At 41.9% G+C, this 23,735-nt stretch overlaps 1 protein-coding gene across 9 annotated transcripts in view; it reads left to right on the top strand.

The window, feature by feature from the left end:
• Positions 1–23,735, top strand: part of USP6NL (USP6 N-terminal like) — a 133,316-nt gene that overhangs the window by 42,957 nt on the left and 66,624 nt on the right. For 7 of the 9 annotated variants that reach the window (XM_083461101.1, XM_083461104.1, XM_083461102.1 and 4 more), the window contains one exon: positions 22,728–22,801. In XM_083461101.1, coding sequence (XP_083317227.1) covers positions 22,728–22,801 — 74 coding nt within the window. Of the gene's footprint in view, positions 1–9,919; positions 10,341–20,618; positions 20,723–22,727; positions 22,802–23,735 lie in introns of those variants that run through there. The other 2 variants (XM_083461099.1, XM_083461100.1) reach the window with 2 other exon arrangements.

Below are 23,735 nucleotides of genomic sequence, written 5' to 3'. Positions count from 1 at the left end.
CTTGTTATAATGGCCATTTGTTAAAAACAGACCTTTCCCCTAGAATGTTTTGAAGATTTAAGTCTGGAAAATGTGTGTGTTTTATATTAACATCCTATTATCTTCTTGCTCTTCATTATATTTCATGACTTCTGTTAGTTCAATTCGCTGAAAACAGATTTTCTAACTAAAAGAGCAATAAGTTCAACAGAAGTTTCAAAAGAGTTTCCTCTTATTGGAAGAACATCCAGAAATTATCCCAGTAAAGGAAGGAATTTAAGTTCATTGTTGTTGTTGTCATCGTCATCTCTCCTCCCATCCCTCGCAGTGATGTTTCACAATTCCTGATAGTTTCTTTTTCATGGTGCACTTCCCAGAAAGAGACAAACCTGTTGAAATGTGCTCCAGTCTTAGATCATGAGTATCGGCACACAAGCCTGCACTTGTTTTATTCATAATTTTATATTAGAATGCACAGCTTCAGGGCAAGTGCATAGCATTGCACTGTCCTGTACTTGAGACCAGCACTGCCGCATTTGAGACATATGTAGAAGAAGGTGAACCTGTCACAAAATGTTGTTGTGTGCCATGCTCCTGTTCAGGGATCCTTCTTTTTGGCATGCTTATCCAGACATGTATAAATTGGCATGTGTTTTAATCTGTTTTTAGCTTAACTGTTGATTTTAATTAAATTCTAGTTTTTTAAAATACTTGTTTTTAACTTTGATTTGTAAGTGTTTGCTTTGTATTCATTAAAAATGCTTAGCTGTTATGTTTACAATCAAGTGGTATATACATTTTTGGTCAAATAAATAAATATGATAGTAAGACAGTCTTCCTCACAAGTAGACTGGGTGCTTCTTTCTAGTGTTCCTATTATAACCTCTTCTGTTTTTAATAGTGCTCTACACTTTGTTTGACCTTTGACAGAGTGCCAGGATCTGGAACCTAGACAAAGCTTGAAGTTGACATGTATTGAGATACTGCTATGGATTTATAGTTTGGGATAAATTAGTTCTGTAGGTTTGTATCCCAAAGATTTTGTGCAGTGCTCCATTCATGGCTTCCTCTTTCCTGCTGTTGCAGTTGCTACTACTCAAGCCACTTGGAGACCCTGTAAAACAGGAATGGAGAATGTGTGGCTAACTAATTTTTGCTGTACTGCAACTCCCATCATTCGTGACAGTTGACCATGCTGACTGGGGCTGATGGAAGTTGGAGTCCAGCAACATCTGGTAGACAACAGGTTAGCAACCTCTGCAGCAGACCAGCGTGGGATGCAATTTGGGAAACTACAGCTGATGGGGGTGGGAGAATGAATGGGAACTGGCAGCTCCTCCCTTGCATAAATGAAAGTCTCTGGACTCTGTTGGATTGAAGCCACTGTTAGTAAGGACACCTGACCATTAGGTCCAGTTGTGACCGACTCTGGGGTTGCGGCGCTCATCTCGCTTTATTGGCCGAGGGAGCCAGCATTTGTCCGCAGACAGCTTCCGGGTCATGTGGCTAGCATGACCAAGCTGCTTCTGGCAAACCAGAGCAGCACATGGAAACGCTGTTTACCTTCCCGCTGGAGCGGTACTTATTTATCTACTTGCACTTTGATGTGCTTTTGAAGTGCTAGGTTGGCAGGAGCAGGGACCGAGCAACAGGAGCTCACCCCGTCACGGGGATTCGAACCGCCGACCTTCTGATCGGCAAGTCCTAGCCTCTGTGGTTTAACCCACAGCACCAACCGTGTCCTCCGCCACCCACTTAAGCCTGTTGTCTGCTGCTATAGTGTAAAATTCTGTACCATTTGAAACATTTAAAATGCTTACTTGAAATATCTCAAGGCGCACTATATTACAATATTGAGAATGCTGCGTGTAAAGTTGTTTTTCCTTTAAAATGAACGTGTAATGAAAGGTTCGATCTCCCTTCCTCTCAAATGTATCTCCACATTTCATCTGAAATTGGCTGAATTAAAATCCAATATTGATTTATCTATATACAGCGAGCCACTTTTTCATTTCTCAGAGAAATCTATATGCTGGATATTCTCCTTTATGATCCCTCTTAGGTATATTTAACATTCAAAGCCCTGACGTCTCATAAAGGTCTTGGCTCCTTGCCATCCCCCACCACTGCCAAATTTTCTCCGTGAACATGAGAAACTACCTTACACCAAATCAGAACAGTTGTCCATTTAGCCCAGCATTCTCTATTCTGACTGGCAGCAGATCTCCTGGATCTCAGGAAAAGGAAAGTCTTTGCCATCACCTCCTCTGTGATTTTTTTTTTAAACCTGATGCTTGGGCTCTTTACTTTGCCACTTTCGGAGAGCTAAAGTCCCACTTCTAAAGGATTCATAACTTTGGTTGCCACAACATTTGGGGTGGGGGTGGGGGAAGGCGCACTTTCCCAATGTGTAAGTCCTTGAGCAGAGCACTGTAAGGAAGCCTTTTAGAAAAACACTGCCAAGTTAGCAGAGAAACACAGAAACCTGATCCTTCTCCAAGATATGAATTGGGCATCTTTCAAACACTACAGCCGACTTGCAGGCCAAGATCATTGCTCTGGTATGCTATCTTGGCTTAGCTGAGTTTGCTTTCCAGATGGCTTGGTGTTGGCAGTTCCTTGTTTCCTTCTTGAGCAGCAAGCCTTTTTATCCCCTTCTTAAAGCATTTGTGGATGTCTTTGTTCAACCCCTTAGACCACACTCCTGTTTCCATTTGAACCTTGCTTTGATTAGGTGCTTCTCATATTCACAATTATACAGTACTACATTCCAAAGAAATGTAGTACATTCCGAAGAAATGAGCTAGAGGCAAGACACAGCAGTGAGAAAACTATTCATATATGACAGCCTTTATCCACCTGTTGTCCTCCAGATGTTTTCAACTACTGTTCCCTTGATCCTCAGCCAGCACTGCTGTTGGTGAGTGCTGATATACAAGAATGAATAAAGTAAACATTGGACTGTGCACTCATGTTAAGGAATGCTCAACTTTATTGGATGTGGGCAGTAAAATGGAAACTTGAACTCTGGCCGTAAAGGTTCAATCCTGAAAACTGAATCTGCTTAGAGCCCATGTTTGTAACAAGGACATTTGTTGTGGCTTACTTACATATTATAAAAAGGTGCATGCTGTGGGCTTTTACTATTCTCTCCTTGCTTTCACAAATTCCCTTCTCCCTTTCCTAGTGTTAACGATGGTTCAATGTTTCATCTGAATCCTTGGCGCTAACAGTGGTTTGCTTTTACTTTAGAGATTGAACTCAGGATTAAAATCTGCTTTGTCTCCACATCAAAGGCTAACTATGGTTTGTGGTAACTCTTACACTGGTTTAACCCTGAACCATGGTTATCTCTTACCTGCTGAGAGGAAGAAGCCCATGAGCCAGTGATCACAAAACTCCAATTTGTGTCAAATTTAGTTGACTACTGTATTGTGTAACTTTTTAGAATTGTTGAAAGGGAGGTGGTGAGAGAGGAGATACTGTACAGCCACTGGGTGTAGGTGCTGCAAGAGAAAGGACTTTCTGGCCATTAAGACCACTTAAACCACCACCATACCCTCTCACATTTTGAAGTATTCTACAAAATCCTCAAAAATATTATTTCAGTGTTCATCATAGGAACTGAAAATCATAGGAACTCAACAACAAAACATTAGTGTAATGGTCAGCATTGTGACCAAAACCCACACCTATTGATTTTGCTTATACGTATAAATGAAAATTTTTGACATTCCCAGCACGATCTTGGCTGTACAAATTTTAAGTCCTTAACTCCTGAATGTGTGCCGTCTTTATTACTTTCAATTAATTTTCAGGATATGCTGTACAGGTGACTCTGCAAGATGTCTTCAGGGTGCTGCATTTCTTTCAAAAGTATAGGAACTGCTTTTATATGGAGAGCCATTAAGTAATAGTGCGGCACAGCTTAGGCCTAGTAAAATGTTCACAGCTCCATTGCTAACAAAATATTGCTAAGCAACTTGCAGGTGACAGCTCCTGGAATAGACATAAAATTGAATAGGTTGAATTTCCCCTGTTTGTAATGGAAAAGTATTGTTGCATGTAAGTATAGCAACCTTGGCACCAAATTCAGCAGGCATTGTGCGCTAAATGGGTGGCACTCTGAAAATGCAATGTGTACTATTAATGTATCTCTGAGTAGTTCAGTTTGCTATAGCTGGGTCAACAACAAACATCAAGAAGGAGACAAGGACTTGGAGGCTTCCTCTTAACTCCTGCTTTCCTATTCCTCAGCTCCTACCCATAGTTGGTCGTCCAAAGTGATAACATTGGACAAGTCTTCTAATTGTTCAGGCTAGTGAGCAGCTTTAACCCTGGAAAGCTCTGTAATGCAACAGCATCTGGAGGGCCACTGGTTAACCATCTTTGCTTTATGAGGACACTGGTATATTGCCTGACTCCCTTTAGTCTATTGATATATGGAAACTTTCTTGGCTGTGGCGTCACTGTATGATTTGCAGTTCCTTCTCAATCTTTGCCTAAAGTTGTGCTGTTCAGGCTGAAGTCTTACTAGCTACCCCTTGTGCCTCCTGTTTGTGACCCAACTGTCTTGAGCTGATGTGGGTTTGTCCTTGACATTTACAGGTGAATCTCATATCCTCTTCTCCATTTGAAAATTTGTCTTGCTGGAAGTGTCCACAATTCTCAGATAAAAAATGATCCCACCTTTATCCAAATTAGAGCCAAGGCAACTATCACCATCTGAATAAAAACAAGCCATCTAAATGTTTTTCAAAACCCATAATGAGCTGTAAAATTCAGAACTCAAAATGGTGCCAATTGGTTGACTCCAAAGAGCCTCTAGCGTGAATAGAAGACACTTGTACAAAGGGAAGTTCTGCCTTGGTTTCCAATAGGAACCCCTTACTCCACATCCTTGCCAATCCTGAAGGCCTCCTAACACTAAAAACTTGCTTCTTGATGGGCTGTAGTGTGATGTGTGTGGAGCATAGGATTTCAAAGCCCCCTTCTAGCAGAGTTCCACTCATGATTATGAGAAGTGAAGATTCTTGGAAGATAGATCTTTCCTTCTAAACTTAATATAATGTAAATAGTGTCCTCTGAAGAAAGGGTTCCATGATGTTGCAGAGCTTGTGTGTCTCTCATGCAGACAGAGAAACAATCACTAAGACAAATAGTTGCTGTTTATGTAGTACCTAAATACCTGTACAAAAATAAAAGCACAAGGCAGGCCTTGCCCCACAAATTGTGTGTGTTTTAGGGAGAGCAGTTTGGCTGGAATTTTATAGCAATTGATTGGAGCTTGTTTCCCAATGTGTAAAGCAAAATGAGGAAACGATACTCGGTTACTTCATAAAGAGCCATTCATTTATTTGTACGCTTGGCAGAAAAGAATGAACTTGTAATGTGGGTGAATTCAGACTACACCCATTTGGGAGGAGAGGTGGGAGTGAAACAGAGTGAAGGATGACATAATCTCCATTGTGGGATAAGCTGGTTAAGGGGTTGTCACACAAGCCGAACTGGTCCAGAGGCAGTGACGAATCCAGTATCACACCTAGGCCAAGTTTTTGTTTTTGTCCTTGTTGCTGGAGTGTGCTCCAAGGGCTGTATCTGAATTTCTTTTTCCCTTTCTGCATTTCTATATACTATAGGACTGCTTTTGGCACATCAGACTCATCTGCCCTCTATTACAGCAACTTCTTATAGAATTGTGGCACCTAGGTGATTTTGCTTTAGACTTTCCATCCTGTCTCTGTGGTCCTTCACTTTTATCAATACACTCCTCATTTCGTAGACTAACATGGATACAAGCCAGGAGCTGCAAGGCTGTACATGTTTCTGTCTGGAAGCCTTTCTAGGGTCTGGGATGCTTTGTTGGAAGTATGAGAAAGGGTTTGGGTTCTGGTCTACTCTGCAATGAATCTCAGAGACCCTTTCCTTGCTAGGTATTATGCAGGCATTGAAGGCTCATCACAGCCAGCACCTACCTTATTTCAGAATGCAGGAGGAGGTTCTGTTGTGCAGTCACCCCCATAGAAAAGACCCTCTCTCAGGATTGCTGCATACTGTGGCACCACCCAAAGAGTCTCCTTGGATGACCTTGGTAAATAAGCTAGTCAGTATTGGAGCAGGCATTCACTCTGATAAAGAGCTTTATTTGTCAGCACAAACAACTTAAATTTGGATGAGCAGCAAATTGGCAGCCGTCCGGTTCCTGCAGAAGTAGTAAAATATGATTGCAGTAGGCAATCTAGAAGCTGCATTCTGCACTAGTTGCAGCTTCTAAACCAGCTTTGATAAGGGCAGACCCACATGGAGCACATTACAGTAATGTAGCCCTGAGGTTACCAGCACAGGGGGTCACTCACTGTCCTGGAATGACTGTAGCTGTTATAGAATTGCAGCATCCAAAGAGGGTTGCACAGGAAGTACCACACCTTGATTCTGTTCCTTTCTGCTCAGATGTCATGATAGTGTGATGCCACTTGAACATGAAAGAACCACAAAGTTTGCATCTGTTTTCCTCTCTCACCCCACCGCCATGTATGCTTGGAGGCCATCTATTTATTTATTTTATTTCATAAAATTTACACACTGCTCGATTGTAAAAACCCTCAAAATGGTTTACAAAAAGATAAAACCCTAAATTTAGGGGGGAAATATGCAAAGCATTAAAGCACGCAAGAAGCTAAATTTTAAAATGGATTTATATTCACATCAGCTTTTCAAAGCATCTAAAGTTACAAAAACGTTTTTCAGCAGTGACAACATTGTCAGTGACAATATGCACCGACTGCTTTGGTGACATTTTGCTATAACAGCATTATTAAATTGTCCTGCAGACACTGTGTATCTCTCTCGCACCAATCCAATATGCAGAATCTCCCAGGAAATCTTAGAGCTGTCAACTTGCTGCTCTAGTGAAATTTGATTCTGCATGGAAGTGAGTTTCTTCCCTGCAGGCAGATCTAAATCTCTCGCCTTTCCTTGTTTATATACACAGCTTCACCTTCCCTTCACCTACCCCACCCTGCCTGATTATCTTTGACATTCCTACAGTATCTTCACACACTTTTATATTTAGCATTGTTTTCAGTTGGGTTAAGTTGTGGACCCAGCATGTGACTCATAATAATAAGTCATTGACGAAACAGCTTTACAAATAATAATAAAATGTATTGTCCTTCCCACTGCCTTCTCCATGCTAGGTCTAGCACTGTTTGGTATTGTTTTATATTCTGCTGGAAGCTGCCCAAAGTGGCTGGGGAAACACAGCCAGATGGGAGGGGTATAAATAATGAAATTGTTGTTGTTGTTACAAGTCTATATGACAGCTCTTGAAGCAGAGACTGGTCAGGGAGTAATACAACCTGGGTATCAATAGCCAGTTCTGGCTGAAGGTTGGAACTGCAGGAAGACTAGCCAGGAAGGAAACCACTGACTGACAACAGGTCAGTGTGGATCATATGATACTACAGGTTCCCTATAAAAGCTTTCCATAATAATATAATAAGAGCTCTGCTGGATGACATCAAAGGTTCATCTAGTCTAGCATCCTAATCCCACAGTGGCCAAACAGTTGCTTATGGGGAGCCCAGTAGCAGAAGCTGAGCCCAGCACAACTCGTCCTTCCTAGCAAATGGTATTCAGAGGCACACTTTATTCAATACTGCTGGTAGCGCACAGCCACCAGGGCTATTGATAATCTTACTTTCCATGAATTTGTGTAAACTCTGTTTAAAGATACCCAAGTTAGTGGCCGTCACTGCCTCTTGTGCGAGCGAACTCCATAGTTTAACTGTGTACTCTGTGTGGGAATACTTTGTCCTGAAATCTTCCAACATCCATCTTCGTTGAATGACCCTGATTTCTACCACTGTGAGTGGTGGAGAAAAACTTCCAGCTTAGGTTTGCTCTCTCATCTGGCAAGGGCCTTTGAATATGTTCTTTCTGATGACTACCTGTGATCTCTTCCCCCTTCAACATAAAAGAAGCCAAGAATAGCTGATGGGTTAAGGAAGTAAGCAAAGTGATACTCTCTATTCAGAACCCCTAAAATGAGGCCTTCAGTTGTGTTGCTGGGGAAGTGAGGAAAAGGGTTGGCCGGGGCTATCTGGGGTGATGAAGAAGCAGCAACTGTGTTGGAGGAGGAGTACATGATCTTTGTGTGGAAAGTAGTGGTCTTATTCAGATCTAATTTCTTCCCCAAAGAAAATGTAGCACATTCTTTTGGGCAAGAAACTACCATGCATATTCCAACAATTTTATTTCTTTCCTTGTAAAATTAAACAGTAATTTTAATTTAAATTAATGAGTATTGAGTGTGTAGTATAAAGAGCAATCACATCATTATTATGATTATGTCACTGGTATGATCTTTGCTGTGTCCTTAAAAGCCATGGAAAATAGCTAAAGAGGAACATAGGTGGGTTAACAAAGTTCCTAGCTTGTTTATTATATAAATGTAGAGGGGGGAAGATGGAGAGAGGTGATCTCATAGATGTTTAAACGCGAACTTGGAAACAGGAAATAAGGAGAAAAATGTGCACTGGAGCCAAGTGAGTTCTTGTTTGATTTAAAGTTAACCCATTTGTATGCTGGCGGGAATGTGGGCTGGTCTGTGCTATCAGTTATAATAGCATAGGGAACTAAATTTTATATTCTGATATTGTTTTTGTATTCAAGTGGGCATTCAGTGATGGAAATAAATTGCCAGGAGTTGGCATCTCCCTCTCAAGATCAGGCTTTTCCTAAGCCACTTGTTCATTCTAGTTTGAATTATCAGATGAACAATGGTGGAGTTATCTAGCCTGCAAATGTCCCAGGATAGTCAGCAAGGGGTTACAGTTGAAACATCTCAGGTGTTGTTGTTTTTTAAGCCAGTTTATTTTAGGTTAGAACTTGGGAGTCTGTTGTCTGTGGTGTGGGACAATCCTGACCGCTTTTAAAAACACACACACACACACACACCTGTCAGTCAGGTGATAGTACTCTGATGGGAGTGATCTTGGCAGATGGATGGGTGGTAGTGTGGGGTTTGATTCTGTGTTGGCTGCTCATTCCAGTTCTCCTGCTGGGAACTGGTGTGGGCAACCAAAGCAGCTGGATTTAAACCATGCTCACCAGTTGATATTGTAATGAATAGAAGAACCACCCTGATATAGTAATCTTTTTCTTGGTTATCATTGACATGCGACTTTTTTTTTACTCAGTATATATGTGATAAACAGCAGGCTTGCCATTGTTGTTCTTGACTGGTTTAGCGAGCTGTCCTTAATTGCTACCTTACTATAACTGACCTTATACTTCAAAAATGGTCACTTGGTTGACCACCAGAGTTTGAATCCAGACACCCAGCCTATGTTTTATGGACCACGTACATAACCACCAAGGACAATGCTACTCTGTTTGGGAAGGCAAGCGGATTGCAGCTCCTACCACTGCTGCTGCGTTATGTCAGCGCCTCCTGCTTTTATTCGTTGCTGAATGTCTGGACCATTTTTATTGTCTGCTCCTGTGCGTGTGGTTTTATATGTCTATAAAAACACAGTGGTTCTTTGCTTCATTTCTCAGTATCGGCCCTGTGGTACTATAAGGAAGCCTCTTGGTGCATTGACATGTAATTTAGGTTAACACCTAGGGAGGCTAGTGCTTTGCATGTTTCAAGAGAGACAAATGATTGCAATCCATAGAAATGAAAACCAGGAGGGTATCGCTGTAGAGCAGTGCTCAGTATGGAATGTCTGGAGGCTTCCAGCTAAAACACAGTTAGAAAGTGGGGTTGTAATTTCATAGGTTCCTCTTTGCTAAGTTTGTTTCAAACAAACATCACTCTTTGAACAGGAACATTCTGATCTGTGTTGATGTTTAACAATTTCAACTAAAATACTCTGTAGCCAAGGAAAATGCCAGTTGGTATTCTCTGCTGCAAACACTGCTGTCCTTGATATGCTTCATCTGTCTTTGTGTGAAACAGTTTATTGACATCTTCTTGTTTCTTCTGGAGTGGAATGCTGGGAGTGTAGGCTGGAGTGGAGAATACTTGCATGTCTCCTGAAAGACACTTTGCTTTCAACAAACAGTACCATTGTTTTGAAAATCTGTAGCCTGTAAAGTTGACTGCATTGGGCTTGGTGTTCAGATGTGAAAAGATGAGAATTCAAACTGGCTGGCTTATCTGAAACCATCATTTGCAGCAAAGCAAAGGAATGTATTCTTCATCCTTCTTGCTTCGGATTTTCAAGTTGCATGAACGGAACTGGCCTTGCATTGTTACACTATGTGGTGATCTGAAAACAAAGGATCTTGCTCAATGAGGACCAAAGCTGTAAGCAACACTCGCAACGGGAGAAGAAAAGCAAACTTAAAAAAGGGTAAACTATCATATCAGAATGCAAGCTATGGTTTGTTGCTGTTTGTGTGGTCGAAGTTTGAGAAAATGGCACACTGCAATTCAGTCCTTAAAAGACATCTGTTTCCAGGTCACTTTCTTTAAAAATAAACAGGACTTCATTCAAGTAAAAGTTGTTAGGATAGATCATAACATAGGCTCTGTTTCCCACTTTTAAGTGAGCATTCTGATATTTTTTAAAAAATTGTGTTCTTGCACTAGAAATTTAGAAAATGTAACTTTATTTAATTACCATTGACTTACAAAGATAAAACATGATTTTAAGTGCAATAGCCATTTTAATAATTTCTGGGGGTTTTAAGCATGTTGCTTGGTGATATCATTAACATGCAGCTGTAATAATATATAAATTCATACATCTTTAAAACACTTTAAAATATTTTTATCCGGATGAGATGTCTTCTGTGGCTGGGTTTAAGCAGCCAATGGGTTGTTTTTGTTTTTTGCTGAGTAGACTTACCGAATTTTGATTTTAAGGTTGAAACTGAAATAATGTTCATGTACATTTGGTTGTTAACATGGATGGTTTTAGTGAGCAATAACACTGTAGAATAGTTAACTTTTGGTTGCACTGCAGGGCATGGACTTTTTGCTCATATTTCTTAGTGTTTCTGTATAAGGATAATTAAGCTATTGGTGGAGGAATGACAGAAGTAACTATAGAAGGAAAAGATCCTCTTCTATGAGTATATTTTATCTTACCTATATCCATTCTTTCCACCAGGTCAGGGCAGGCAGAAGGTAGAGCCCATGTTGCTGTTGGATATCAAAACCATTTGCAGTAGATTGTAAAGGTGTCACTTTATTACTCAATAATACAAAGTAAAAAATAAAAATAAATCAGTTTTGTTATGTTATTTCTCAACTTCTGTGTTCCTTACTTGTTATATAGGGTTAATAACAATAATAAAATTATTTATATTCCACCCTCCCCGGCCAAAGCCAGGCTCAGAGTGGCTAACAACAAGTAAAAATAGCACAGTGTACATAAAATCACACAGTCAATTAAAATACATTCTAAAATTACTAACTGATTGCATTTGTCTAGGCCTTTGTGCAGCCCTTCTGGTCAGTTATGAATTCTTGTAGAATCACTGGTCTGTAGCAATTCAACTGCAGGTTTCTGCAGTTTATCCCAGTGTGTATCTCATGGGTTATAACAGGTAATTAGCCGAACCCCTTGCATCATTATTTTGCATCCTTCTGCAGAATCTAGCTTTTGCTTTTGCACTCTGTTCTTGTTGGTGGACCTTCAGTTCTAATAAAAAACAAAATCCCGCAAATCTGAAGGTGATTCATAGCTGCTCTAAGGAGCTGTCTCCCATTCAAACCCCAGCTTTAGCAAGGATTCTGCATTCTGTGCCTTTGGCAAATGTCCCGAGTTGTTATTTTAATCACTTGTAAGAACTTTTTCAAAGTGATGTTGCAGAAGCCAAACATCTGTTTATAAGGGCCTGCAGTTTCAGTGGCTTAAGTGTATGAACTCTGCACAGTGGAATGTAGAAGCAAGAAGGAATTTGAATGATGTGATGGGAAATAAAAAATGATCTTCCATTTCCTGAGTGCTAAGTAACCCCTGCAGTCCCAAATGAGTCACTGGAGGAAGATATCTACCCCCCCAACTCTTCCTTTGGCCTGTGCACTATAACAATACACTGTCCACTACTAATTACCGTACTTCACTTCTCCCTCAGTAGTTGGAAGTGTCACAAAACGTTCATACTTAGGGAGATTTGACAATTGTACTTGAGACCAGAGTGTGCAAATCATCTGTTTCTCCTCTCTTAGCAAGCATTTTGTAATAGTTCAGCCACTTAAATATCCTGTCCCACATCTTGGGTAATTAAGAACAATGTCCTTTTTACCCTTTTCTTGTATAAGTGTTGGTCAACAACTGGGTGCTTCTGGCTTCCTTGTTGCCTGGTGCCTGAGCTCTGTGTCCCTGCTCCGGGGTCTTTGCAGAAGGAATTTTGCCCAGGCTATGGCAAGGCTTGACGTCTGCAGGCAGGGTTACCCAATTGCAGCCTTTTCTGTTCTATATTGGGGAGCTACTTTACATCATACAGCTCTACTAGTGTCTGTGGTGGTTCCTAGTAAGAGTCTGGTGCAAGGGAAAGCAGTGAGCAAAATTGGGGGTACTGGAAGCCCTCTCCATATTGCTCTGCTGTGCTTGTACCTAGAAGGAATAGCAAACAGCATCTTTCTAGTCCTTTTTTACCGTCTCTATTAAGCAGCAGTGAATAATTACAGAATACTTCCCTGTTTAACAGTCATGTCTGCAGAATCAAAGTGAAAGGAATTGTGACGACTCTTAATCTTTGCCCTTTTAGTAAGATTTGAAAAACTAAAATCTCCATACTTTTATACCAAGAATTCATTTTATTAACTTGCAGCAGTAAGGTTAAATGATGGAACAAAGGTTGTGAGAATAATAGTTGAGGCAGGGGAGGACAACTTGAAGCATGCTGCTGATGTAACTGTCCCATGGTTAGGAGATTTGGAATAATATGTTGTGTGTGCTTGTGCGCGCTCACATGCACCTGTGTCTGAGAGAGAAAGAGATATCTATCTATCATCCATCTATCATCTATCTATCTATCTATCTATCATCTATCTATCTATCTATCTATCTATCTATCTATCTATCATCTATATCATCTAGCTATCTAGCTATCTAGCTATCATCTATCTGTGTGGTTTTATACAGGTTTTGCTGTCTCCTTTGTTTAGAAAATAGCCCCATCTTCTAGTTAATGCCCAGACTGCTGCTTTCAGCTCCTAAATAAGCAAGGAGGCTAAATTTAAGCTCTTATTTTTTTAAAGAATTTTTAAGAATTTTTTAAGAATTAAAAAAACACAACGCCCAATTAAGCATGCACTATGTTTCTCGTAACCAATTTAAAATAGACTATGAGCTGCAAAAAGATCCTCTGGCTCAATTCATAACTGTCAGTCCAACCAAACTTGCCTGAGTTTATGTATTGGTTTTAGGAAAAGCCTTGGAGCTTTTGCAATAGCTCTCCATCCCAGAGGGCATGGCTTGTGTGGGTGGCTGTGAGATCACTTGCACAGTAGTTACAGGCAGCTGCCAAACTGCGGACTGTGGATCTCTTGTATGCTGTTTTCAGGATTACAGCTGTGCTGATCTTGGTAGAGCATTTTTGAATTGGTCCAGTATCTCTTTTATATAATGACAGAAATAACAAGAGGAAAGAGGTTTAAGAAAACACAATCCTCAACCTCTTTTCCACCTCCAAGACCTGTATTTTAACCTTGCATTCAACATGGGACCTACTTCTCTTTAGTACTTTCACTTTATATTGGCCGTGTTTCTCCTACTGCTTCTTGAGTGACTTGGATGCGAGGGAGGATATGGCTCTTGTGCCTTTTAATAGTTGCATCCAAGAGGGAATTTGGACTGGTGCAACTTGTCACGTAGGAGTAAGAGAAGCTGCATCTGCTCAAATCTCCACTTTGGTGCATCTACGAAAAGTAAATAAAATCTGTGCTTTTCTTGTCTCTCTTTTCTTAAGCAGGAGCTGCAAACGGAAAACTATGGTGCCATAATACTATAACCACCCTGACTCACCAGTCAGAAAACACTGCTTTTGCAGAAACTTTTTATACTTGACTTCAAGGTCTCGATCTGGCGCTTTGAAAACTGATTAATACCAAATTTGAAAACATGTAAATCATTTTCATATGTGAGAATGGAATTCTTCCCTCCTCCCAACTTCTCTTAATGCATACTTTAATTTCTGTCAATTTCTTGTTGCTTTTAATAAATCTCATGCGAGGCTGGATTAGCATAAAATTAAACTGTCAAAGTGGCTTGCAAGAAAGCTTATGCTGATGATTGCCAAAAGTAAGGAGGATTATTTCATGTCTCTGAGTGTGTGATTTTTGTGTGTGATAAATGTAGCAAGTTATCAAACGCTATGGGGCATGTCAGATTTTATTACTGTTCCACATGCCGTAGGGAAAAGAAAGCAGAATCTTGTTACAAATCTTTCACTTAAAACAACAATACACTGCATATTCTAAATATTTTTTACCCCAGATTTTTAAATTAGACTTGTAAAACATGAGTATTTTGGGTTTGCTTTGTTGTGATTCTGGTCAAGTCTTTTCCTAAGTGTATGCCTTAGGGTGGGCTGATTTTAAATCATCCAGAAAAGTTACTCATTTAAGTAGTTTCCCAATGTGCAATCTGTGTGTTCTGCAAACATGCATACGACTTAAGTTGTATCTCACCAAAGACTCCTGCGTAAGCTTAGCAGTCATGGAATAAGAGGAGATGCCCTCTTGTGGATCAATGATGGGTTAAATCAGTGGTTTTCAACCAGTGTGGTGGCATCCTGGGGTGCCTTGAAAGATGGTCAGGGGTGTTGCAGGCAACACTGGCACCTGTCCTTCTCTCCCTCCTCGGATGCCCTCTTGTGTCTCTGCCCCCCAAAGGCTTGCACAGCTGTTTATTGCAGCAGCCCTTGCTATAAGCTCTTCAGGTGAATGGTGCCTCTGAGTGGCATATCTCTTTGGGGGTGAATCTCAGAGACAAGGGACGACAGCACCAGCTGCCCAGAGGACTCCCAAGGAGAGGGGAGAGGAGGATGAGGGAACACTCTGCAAGGGGAGGGTGACATAACTGGGCTCCTGAGCCCCATAGGGGTGCTGGAGAAAGATTGTAGTTGGTTAAGGAAGCCATGGACTCAAAAAGGTTGAAAAACTCTGGGTTAAGTAACAGGAAAGTCAGGGTACAAATTAGTAGGGAGGGATGTCAGAGGTGAAGGGTCTCCCAAGTCTCAGTATTTTAACTTGTTCATAAATGATCTAGAGTTAGAGGCAAGCAGTGAAGTGGTCAAGTTTGCTGATGATACTAACTTGTTCAGGGTTGCTAAAACAAAAGAAACTTGTGAAGGACATCTCCAGACTGCGTGAATGGGCAATAAAAAGGCAAATCAATTCAGTGCAAACAAGTGTAAAGTGATGCATGTTGGGGCAATTTTTTAAAATTCTCATAACATTAGAATTCATCAACACCCATTGGAAGACTAAGGACAGATATTTTGTCTTCACACAGTAAACTGTGGAATTCACTCCCACAAGAAGCAGTGATAACCATCAACTTGGCTGGTTACTGTCCGAGGCAGTATGCTTCTAAATACCAGTTGCTTGAAACCCAGGAGAGAGGAGTGCTGTTGCACTCAGATCTTGCTTGCTGGTTTTCCATAGGCATCTGGTTGGCTTTGGATGCTGGACCAGGATGCTGGAGCAGATGGGACACTGGCCTGATGCTTCTGGCTCTTATGTTCTCACGTTTGTTGGATTGTATTTAATGTAGCGTTAAGGAGAATGTTTGGTTGGTGTGTAGAGTCAGTGGTGAAGTTCTGATAAGTGCTGCTGCATGTACTGGAGTGGTACCATCTCATGCTTTGTAAGTGGGGCACATTTGCCCCAAAGGATGCCCACATCTGAAAGAGAGAGAGGGGAACTTCTCTTCTTAGCTGTAAATAAATGAACCACAGTGGAACATTGGGTTATGGCGGGGATCCGTTCCGAGGCCCCGCTGCAACCCGAAAATGATGCACATCGAAGCGCTGCACATGCATGAGGTGCGAACCCTGAAGTAACCCGTTTTGGTACTTCCAAGTTTGCCGCGGACATTCACCAAAGCGGACGCAAGCAGAGGCAGACGCAGAATGAGGTTTGACTATAGTTTGAAAGTGGACCTTGGTGTACCTCCCGTCTGTTAAACAGAGTTAGCCAGTGGCCTCATACATACAATTTGCCTGCTCACAAGGTGAAGCACAACAGGGGAGAGCAGAACTTGGAAGGATTCAATGGATACAGATTAGTAACTCTGTTCATGTTCTGCTTCACTTACAAGAGGCAAATCTTTCTTAGCGTTGCCATGTGGGAGGATATGTAGCTACAAATGTAGCATGCCAAGCCTTAACCTCTGCATCTTTTTCTCCAGCAAAGGGCATTCATTATTTCTGTAGCACCACCAGTTCTGAATATTTTTATGCACCTGGAAAAAGAATTCCAGGCCCTGCAGAGTTTATAGTATGAAAATGAATGCAACAACAAATACTTGACTGGGATGTGGGGGGGAGATGGTGTGTCAACTCCAAGAGAGGAGCTAATTTGCTCCTCTGCAGTCCTTTTTACTGTTACACTGCACTGAGCTAAACCAAAGTGTGGCTTAGCATGCTGTCCAAGCCTGTGGTTAAGATATCTCATCACTAACCACAGTTGGAGTGCAGGTTAAGATGACACATTAAGCCAAACCTTGGATTAATTTATCGCGACACAGGAGTGAAAAAGAACGGGGAGAAGCAGAATGGCTGTGGGCTCCTCTCCAGACTCCCACACATTTGTGAAGTTTCCCTAACTCACAGTTGGGTTTACTGTGTTGTGCGAACCAGCTCATCTCTGATGTCTGCCTGGGTCTTGCATTACATGGGTGGCTGCTACTGAAAACAACCACCATCACATTTCTGCCTCTTTTCTCCCAGCAGTATTTTGAAATACCAAAGGAAGGGACACAGTGTCTGCCCATCATTGTGGGAGTTTGCCGACTCCATGCTGCTGGCTGCTAAGGTTGCAGGAACAAGAACACTCTTGATAAGACTTCATGGTGTCTGTTACATTGTTAGATGTTCCTGAGGTGAGAGGAGAAAGGGATCTGGGACTGCTGCTTTGAGCAATTGCTTTAACTTACTCACTATGATAAGTGAAATCTCTAATCCACATTCCTTATTAAAATCAGGTTAAATGTCTTGAGACATCCAACAGGGCTTTGTATTAATGACACCGCTATCTGGAACGTCTTCCCAAATGCAGCTGGTGTCCATCTAACTTGTTTCACAATCAAATAAATACTTTTTTAATCAAGGAAGGCATTTTTGAGCCGTTCGATCTTATTACTTAATGCTGCTGCTTAATTTTTACTCTGAAAATTACTTTAAGATTTATGTCTTTGGCTATATCTTTTTTTAATAGTACGATTGCTGGGTTGATTAATTGATTACTTTGATGGTGATTTATGTTGTACGTCTCTTCAAGTATCTTGAAACCAGAGAATGAGACAAATAGATTTTACAAATAAGCAATATTTTTGTGGAAACGTGTGTTGGGTGGAAGAATAGTCTTCAGTATTGTCCTATATCTTAGAACACGGAGTGTTATCCAATCTTGGGTCCCCAGATGTTGCTGGATTGCAACCTCCTCCTCCAAAGCCAGCTTGACCAATGGCCACCAGGGATGGAGGGAGTTGTTGTCCAACAATATCTGGGGACTAAAAAGTGGGGGAAACCACTTAAGCATCCATTGATTCAGTAGGTCTTGTTGGGAATGCACATCTATTTAAATCAGGATTGGGTATTCACAGACCTGGAAGCCAAATGTTGATCTCCAGGACTCTCTTAGGTCACATCTTCTCACTATACTCACTCTGCACCCCACTTTGAGTGCCTGAAATGTGTTCTTGAAATGTTGTGCCGCCGTTTCCTTTCTTGCATGGATAATGTGTGTGTGTGTGTGTGTGTGTGTGTGTGTGTGTGAGAGAGAGAGAGAGAGAGAGAGAGAGAGAGAGAGAGAGACTTTTGTGTGGTTGGAATGCGCATTACTGTGCACAGAGGTGAGTGTTGCATCTGTTGCTCAACCTGCTTTTGCTTCTGGCTCCACACACCACTGGCATGTGCCCCACCCTCTCTCGAAGGTTGCCCACAATGGAATGCCACCTTTGGACTGAAAAGGTATCCCTACTCTGAATTTAAGCCCTACTTGGGAAACAGCCCTATTTATTTTTGTTGAGCTGTCGTCGTACTCATTTCATGCAACATGTGCAGTTTTTCTCTGAACTTTACAATTAGGACTCTTGTTAAGTTAAAGGTCATGTCTACACCATACTTAAGGGACGCGGGTAGCGCTGTGGGTTAAACCACAGAGCCTAGGACTTGCCGATCAGAAGGTTGGCGGTTCGAATTCCTGCGATGGGGTGAGCTCCCGTTGCTCTGTCCCAGCTCCTGCCAACCTAGCAGTTCGAAAGCAGGGCAAAGTGCAAATACATAAATAGGTACCGCTCTGGCGGGAAGGTAAACGGCATTTCCGTGCACTGCTCTGGTTCGCCAGAAGCGGCTTAGTCATGCTGGCCACTAAAGCGAGATGAGCGCCGCAACCCCAGAGTCAGCCATGACTGGACCTAATGGTCAGGGGTCCCTTAAGCTTTAGCTTTACACCATACTTAGAATTGATGGAGTCACATAATTGTAGAGTTGGAGGGACCCCATGGGTCATCTTGTTCAACCCCCCTGTGATGCAGGAATTTTTAGGAGACCGCTCACAAAGCTACAATTCTCAGCACCCACAGCAAATTACAGTTTCCAGGATTCTTTGAGAGAAGTCATGACTGTCCAAGTGGCATAGGAGTACTTTAAATATATGGAGTGGATGTGAGCATAGAAGAAGTTGCTTCATTTAAAAGGTCCAGGAGCAGAGCTTAAGTTGATGACCTCCCTCTTGCCCCCGCCAAGTATGGAACTGTCAAGAGAGAAAGGGGGAGTCCCATCAGTGTGGGAAAAAGAAGCAAGTCTCACTGTGCAGAAGCATGTATGCAGGCTTCTGCTAAACTTGTTGAACTACAGGTAGGATTTCCTACCTGATGACCTATATAGGATGTTGGCAGCATTCAGAATTAGCCAGGTGCCGGGCACATTTTGCACCTGGCTATTGGCCACTTACGACCAATTGAAGATGCCTGGGTGCCAGGATGGTGCCTGATGTCTCCACCATCTGGCTGGTGTCTAGCAGCAGGGATTGTGTTGTTATTCTATGGCACGAGTCAGATTTTAGCTGGAACCGTCAATATACACAATTCATTTTCAGCTTTGTAATGTTGTAAAAGAAGCAGTGGGAGGCACCTAAACATTTTGTTAGTGTGCCTGTAACCTAGGTTTAAGGGGCCGTATGGTGAATAGCTTTTAAATTTCAGTTTCTAACACTGGGTGTTGGATACGGGAGAATTTCCATGGCTGCAACCTCTTGCGTTTGTCATCTTTGAGGTCTACACATGAGCTTATTTTTCACAGTTCCCCCCTCTCAACCTGGGCTGATATGTACAAGATGGAAAGAGAAACAGAGATGCGGATATTCCAGAAAAATAGATGCCGGAAAATTTCTCACTGATTCCAATATCCTGGAAAATATATGATCGGACTAATTCTGCCAGGAATATAGTAAGCCTGAGCCCTCAGTTCCAGGGAGCCCACTAAGCTAAATCCCACCCTGAGACTAGGAGGTTTCTGGTTCAAGCTCCCGAGTCCCTGACACCCAGGGTATCCCTGATCCTTCTTTGCATTACTTGCATTCAGGTCTTCTCTCTCTCTCTCTCTCTCTCTCTCTCTCTCTCTCTCTCTCCTTTCCTTTCCTTTCCTTTCCTTTCCTTTCCTTTCCTTTCCTTTCCTTTCCTTTCCTTTCCTTTTGAACATAAATGGAAATATTCCACGAGATGAAGCTGACCCCAGAAAAAGTGACGCGAGCTTTCCACTTCCTGAAGAACAGGGAGTGAAACTGCTGACTGGCCCTAGGCATGTTTTGTTTCCGCCTCTTTCCCTCACCCCATCATTTTCTAACGCAATTTTCAGCAGGAGTTTCCTCCAGCTGCCTCCAGCTGCAACGATCAACTTGTTTGGCTGTAATCAGTCCAGTTAGCCTTGTGATGCATTAAGTAAATAGAGTTTTAGGTGACAAGATGAATAGTTATTACTCTGGAATCAACACTTTGAGCAACAGCATAACAACAAGTAAGATGCAAGTGAGAACAAGGCAGGTTGCTATCACCTTTGTTCTCTGAACACAGTCTGCTTTAGCAAAGCATAGTAATGATTTCTTTCTGCATGCTAGAAGGTTATGAAATGAATGGAGAGCTTTTCACCTTGAGAAGAATAGAACCTTTGATAAATTTAACGCTTGCCTATTTGATATCACGTCCGATTGTCAACTTTTTAATCTTAACCATGCACAGGTTAGCTTTAGCAGTTAATGTAGGATGAATAGTCGATAATTGCCTGATTTTGTTGCTTATTATGTGGTGTGTTCCTTTAACTTTTGGCACATTCTGGAATGTACCAAGTAATTGTGGTGTAGCTGCTGATGTATTACGTTTGGCACTGGGAGAGTTCTTGGTCCAAGTCTCCTTTCCAAAGAAGCTCATTGTTTGGGCTTTGACAAGTCACTAATGTTCAGTTTAATCTCCTTTGCAAGGCTATTTTGAGGATAAAATGGGACAACTTGCATATGGTACTCTGAGGTTCCTGCAGGAAAGAGTAGGCTATATATATGGTAATCATCTCATTTGTTTAACAGATAGAAGGCTCCTTCACAGCTACACACAACCGGCCCCTGGAACCACAGTGGCCTGCTGCCAAATCCCGTTGCCACAGGGACCATGCTTTTTTGCTTCTAGGGAAATGAGAGCCAAGTGGTACTCTTCAGAGAGCCAGGCTTGGCCCAATGGCCTCTAGTTGCTGTCCGCTGGTGTATAGTTTTCACCTTGGGGGGGCTGGTATTAGTCAAATCTGATTTCTCTTTTCCTTCACTCTCTTATTAGGACTCATACTGTGATGCTGTGCCTGATGCCCCATAATCCATCTCGACCTCAGGTCACCTCACCCGACATTTCAACTTCCCTGTTGAGTCAAGCCAATATTTCTGTTGCTTGCTCTTACTCGCCCCTGCTCCTCTTTCTTGACATGACCAGTGTTTTCTTCAGCAGCATGTTCCGTGTTCATTGAGTAATCCTGAGGGGGAAAGCAAAGCAATAGTAATATCTTTTAGCTGTTCAAATACTTTCCAACGGTCACACTTTCTGAACCTGGACTGGTTTGTGTTGCAATTCTCAGGAGCAGTAATGTCTCAACATAGGTAGTAGTTAAGCTACTATCACAGTAAGCTCACCCTACCAATAACCAGGAGAAAATAAAAGTTAATAAAAGTTAAAACACATGCTTATTTTCATGTGTTGTGTGTTTGTTTGTTTGTGTGTGTGTGTGTGTGTGTGTGTGTGTGTACACAAATAAATGCGAGAATACAGTTGTATATGCACATATGCATATACCCCCCACCCCAGTTTGTGCAGAAGTAAAGTTGGCTAAAATGAGAGAAGTGTCTGTGCAGTTCTTTCTATGCATCAGTTGGGTTGAAGAGGAATCATTGCATATTAGCCATAGAATCGTTGTCCTTGCAGAGGATTCTGGGTCCTACTACAAATCCTGAGGGTTTTCTAGTATGTTTAGCTGTCATGAGTGCACACAGGGGAGTCGAGTGTTGGCAAAGGATGGCATGTAATGGAAATGTATCTCTGTACAGCTTGCCTATCTTTACCATCTTTTTGACTGAGGATTTGCACCACTTTGCATTCTGTGCTCTTTCTTACTCTAAGGCGGTCAGTTTCTTCTGTGTTATATAATGTATAAAGGTAAAGGTCCAGTCGTGGACGACTCTGGGGTTGCGGCGCTCATCTCAATTTACTGGCCGAGGGTGCTGGCGTACAGCTTCTGGGTCATGTGGCTAGCATGACTAAGCCGCTTCTGGCGAACCAGAGCAGCACACGGAAACGCCGTTTACCTTCCCACCAGAGCGGTACCTATTTATCTACTTAGTGCTTTTGAACTGCTAGGTTGGCAGGAGCTGGGACCGAACAACGGGAGCTCACCCCAACGTGGGGATTCAAACCGCCGACCTTCTAATCGGCAAGCCCTAGGCTCTGTGGTTTAACCCACAGCGCCACCCGCATCCCTTCTGTATATGTATAATGTATATGTAGCTTTAAAGGCATGATTTCCCAGTTTAGGGTTTGCAGGTTCTGGAAGTTACAAGTGAGGGCCTGGGGAGGAAAAGGAGATTTATTCCTCTTACCCTGCTTCCCTTCTCTGTTTTGCATGCTTCGGTATGAGTTTACAAATGGAATATTGACTCTTCCTCCAGTAGCGTATATTGAACATTAATATTTTCAGCGTGTTGCAGTCCTTGCAAATAGTTTTCTGTTCTTGTGTTTTAAAAAGGTTGGGTTCATTAAACTGCAGGAACCTTTAAAACATATTCTACTTTTTAATAGCAAGGCCTTTTGAGACCCATATATTATCCCTTTATATTTGCAAGACTGTAATATATAAAACACTATCCTGACTTGAGTCATTATCAAATGCATCTTGTTGAATCCCCCCTCCCTCCTGTGATTACAGTATCAGATTTGTAAAACTTCACTTTTTTGCTTTCCAGTAGAACTTGCTTCTGTCAAAAAGATCACTGTAACCTATTCTTGCATGTTTATTTCATCTTTTCCCAGGTTCTGATGCTGAGCGGGATGCTGCTATCAAACTTGCCAAAGAACGAGCTGACATAGTTGCCAAGTATGACCGAGTAAGTTTCTTTACTTGCTAAGGCGTCCTTGCAAATGGCTATTCTTCTGTTCTCCTGAGGCAAAGACCTATTGCCACAGGTGAGCAGACGGCTGGCAAATAAAGATGCCTGCCCCTTTCTTCCTGTCCTCATGTGCCATTCTTGGACAAACATGGTGATGCCACACTATGTTTTTTTACAAGGAGAGAGGAGGAGCAAAGATTCACTCCAATTCCACATTGGAAACAGTGCCTAAATTGCGTCCTCCTCCTTTCTATGTTGCAAGAGAAAAGGCATGGGGAGGGAATATTTAGTGCTTCAAAAGAACATAGGAATTGCTTTGCTGGGTCAAACAACTGATATTATGTTGCCAATCATGCCTAGGCAAATGCCTTTGGGAAATTCATAAGCGGATAGTCTTATGTTAGTTGCAGACATTGTCTGGTAGTTGGAGATCCAGTTTCTCTGAACCTTCATGTTCAGCTTAGCTAATATGAGAAACTTGCGCTGTTGCTTTTTAATGTTCTGTTTTTAGCTGAGCATTATAGGCATCGTTATTACTGGAGAAATGGTAGGAGCGATTGCAGTAGTGGTATTTTATGATGCTTAAACATTAGAACAATTGTAATGCAGACAAGTGGGAACAGCATAGACATGGCTGCTATCCAGAGAGCGATGTCACACAAGACTGAATATATGCACTGAGGTTATTTATGTACTCTTATAAAAACAGGAAACAAAAAAACCCCATTGCCCACATGGACCCCTGCCCCACTTCTCTGGATTATAGCTGTGTGTGTAGTACAGGGGTCTAAACTTTTTTCAGCAGGGGGCTGGTCCACTGTCCCTCAGAGCTTGTCGGGGGCTGGACTATATTTTTTTGGGGGGGGAGGGGAGAACGAATTCCTATGCCCCACAAATAACCCAGAGATGCATTTAAAATAAAAGGACACAT

The sequence above is a fragment of the Podarcis liolepis genome (assembly GCF_965112155.1).
Source record: "Podarcis liolepis genome assembly, chromosome: 10".
Classification (NCBI taxonomy): Eukaryota; Metazoa; Chordata; class Lepidosauria; order Squamata; family Lacertidae; genus Podarcis; species Podarcis liolepis.
The sequence above is the reverse complement of the archived record's forward strand: the minus strand, read 5'-3'. Positions and strand labels throughout refer to the sequence as shown.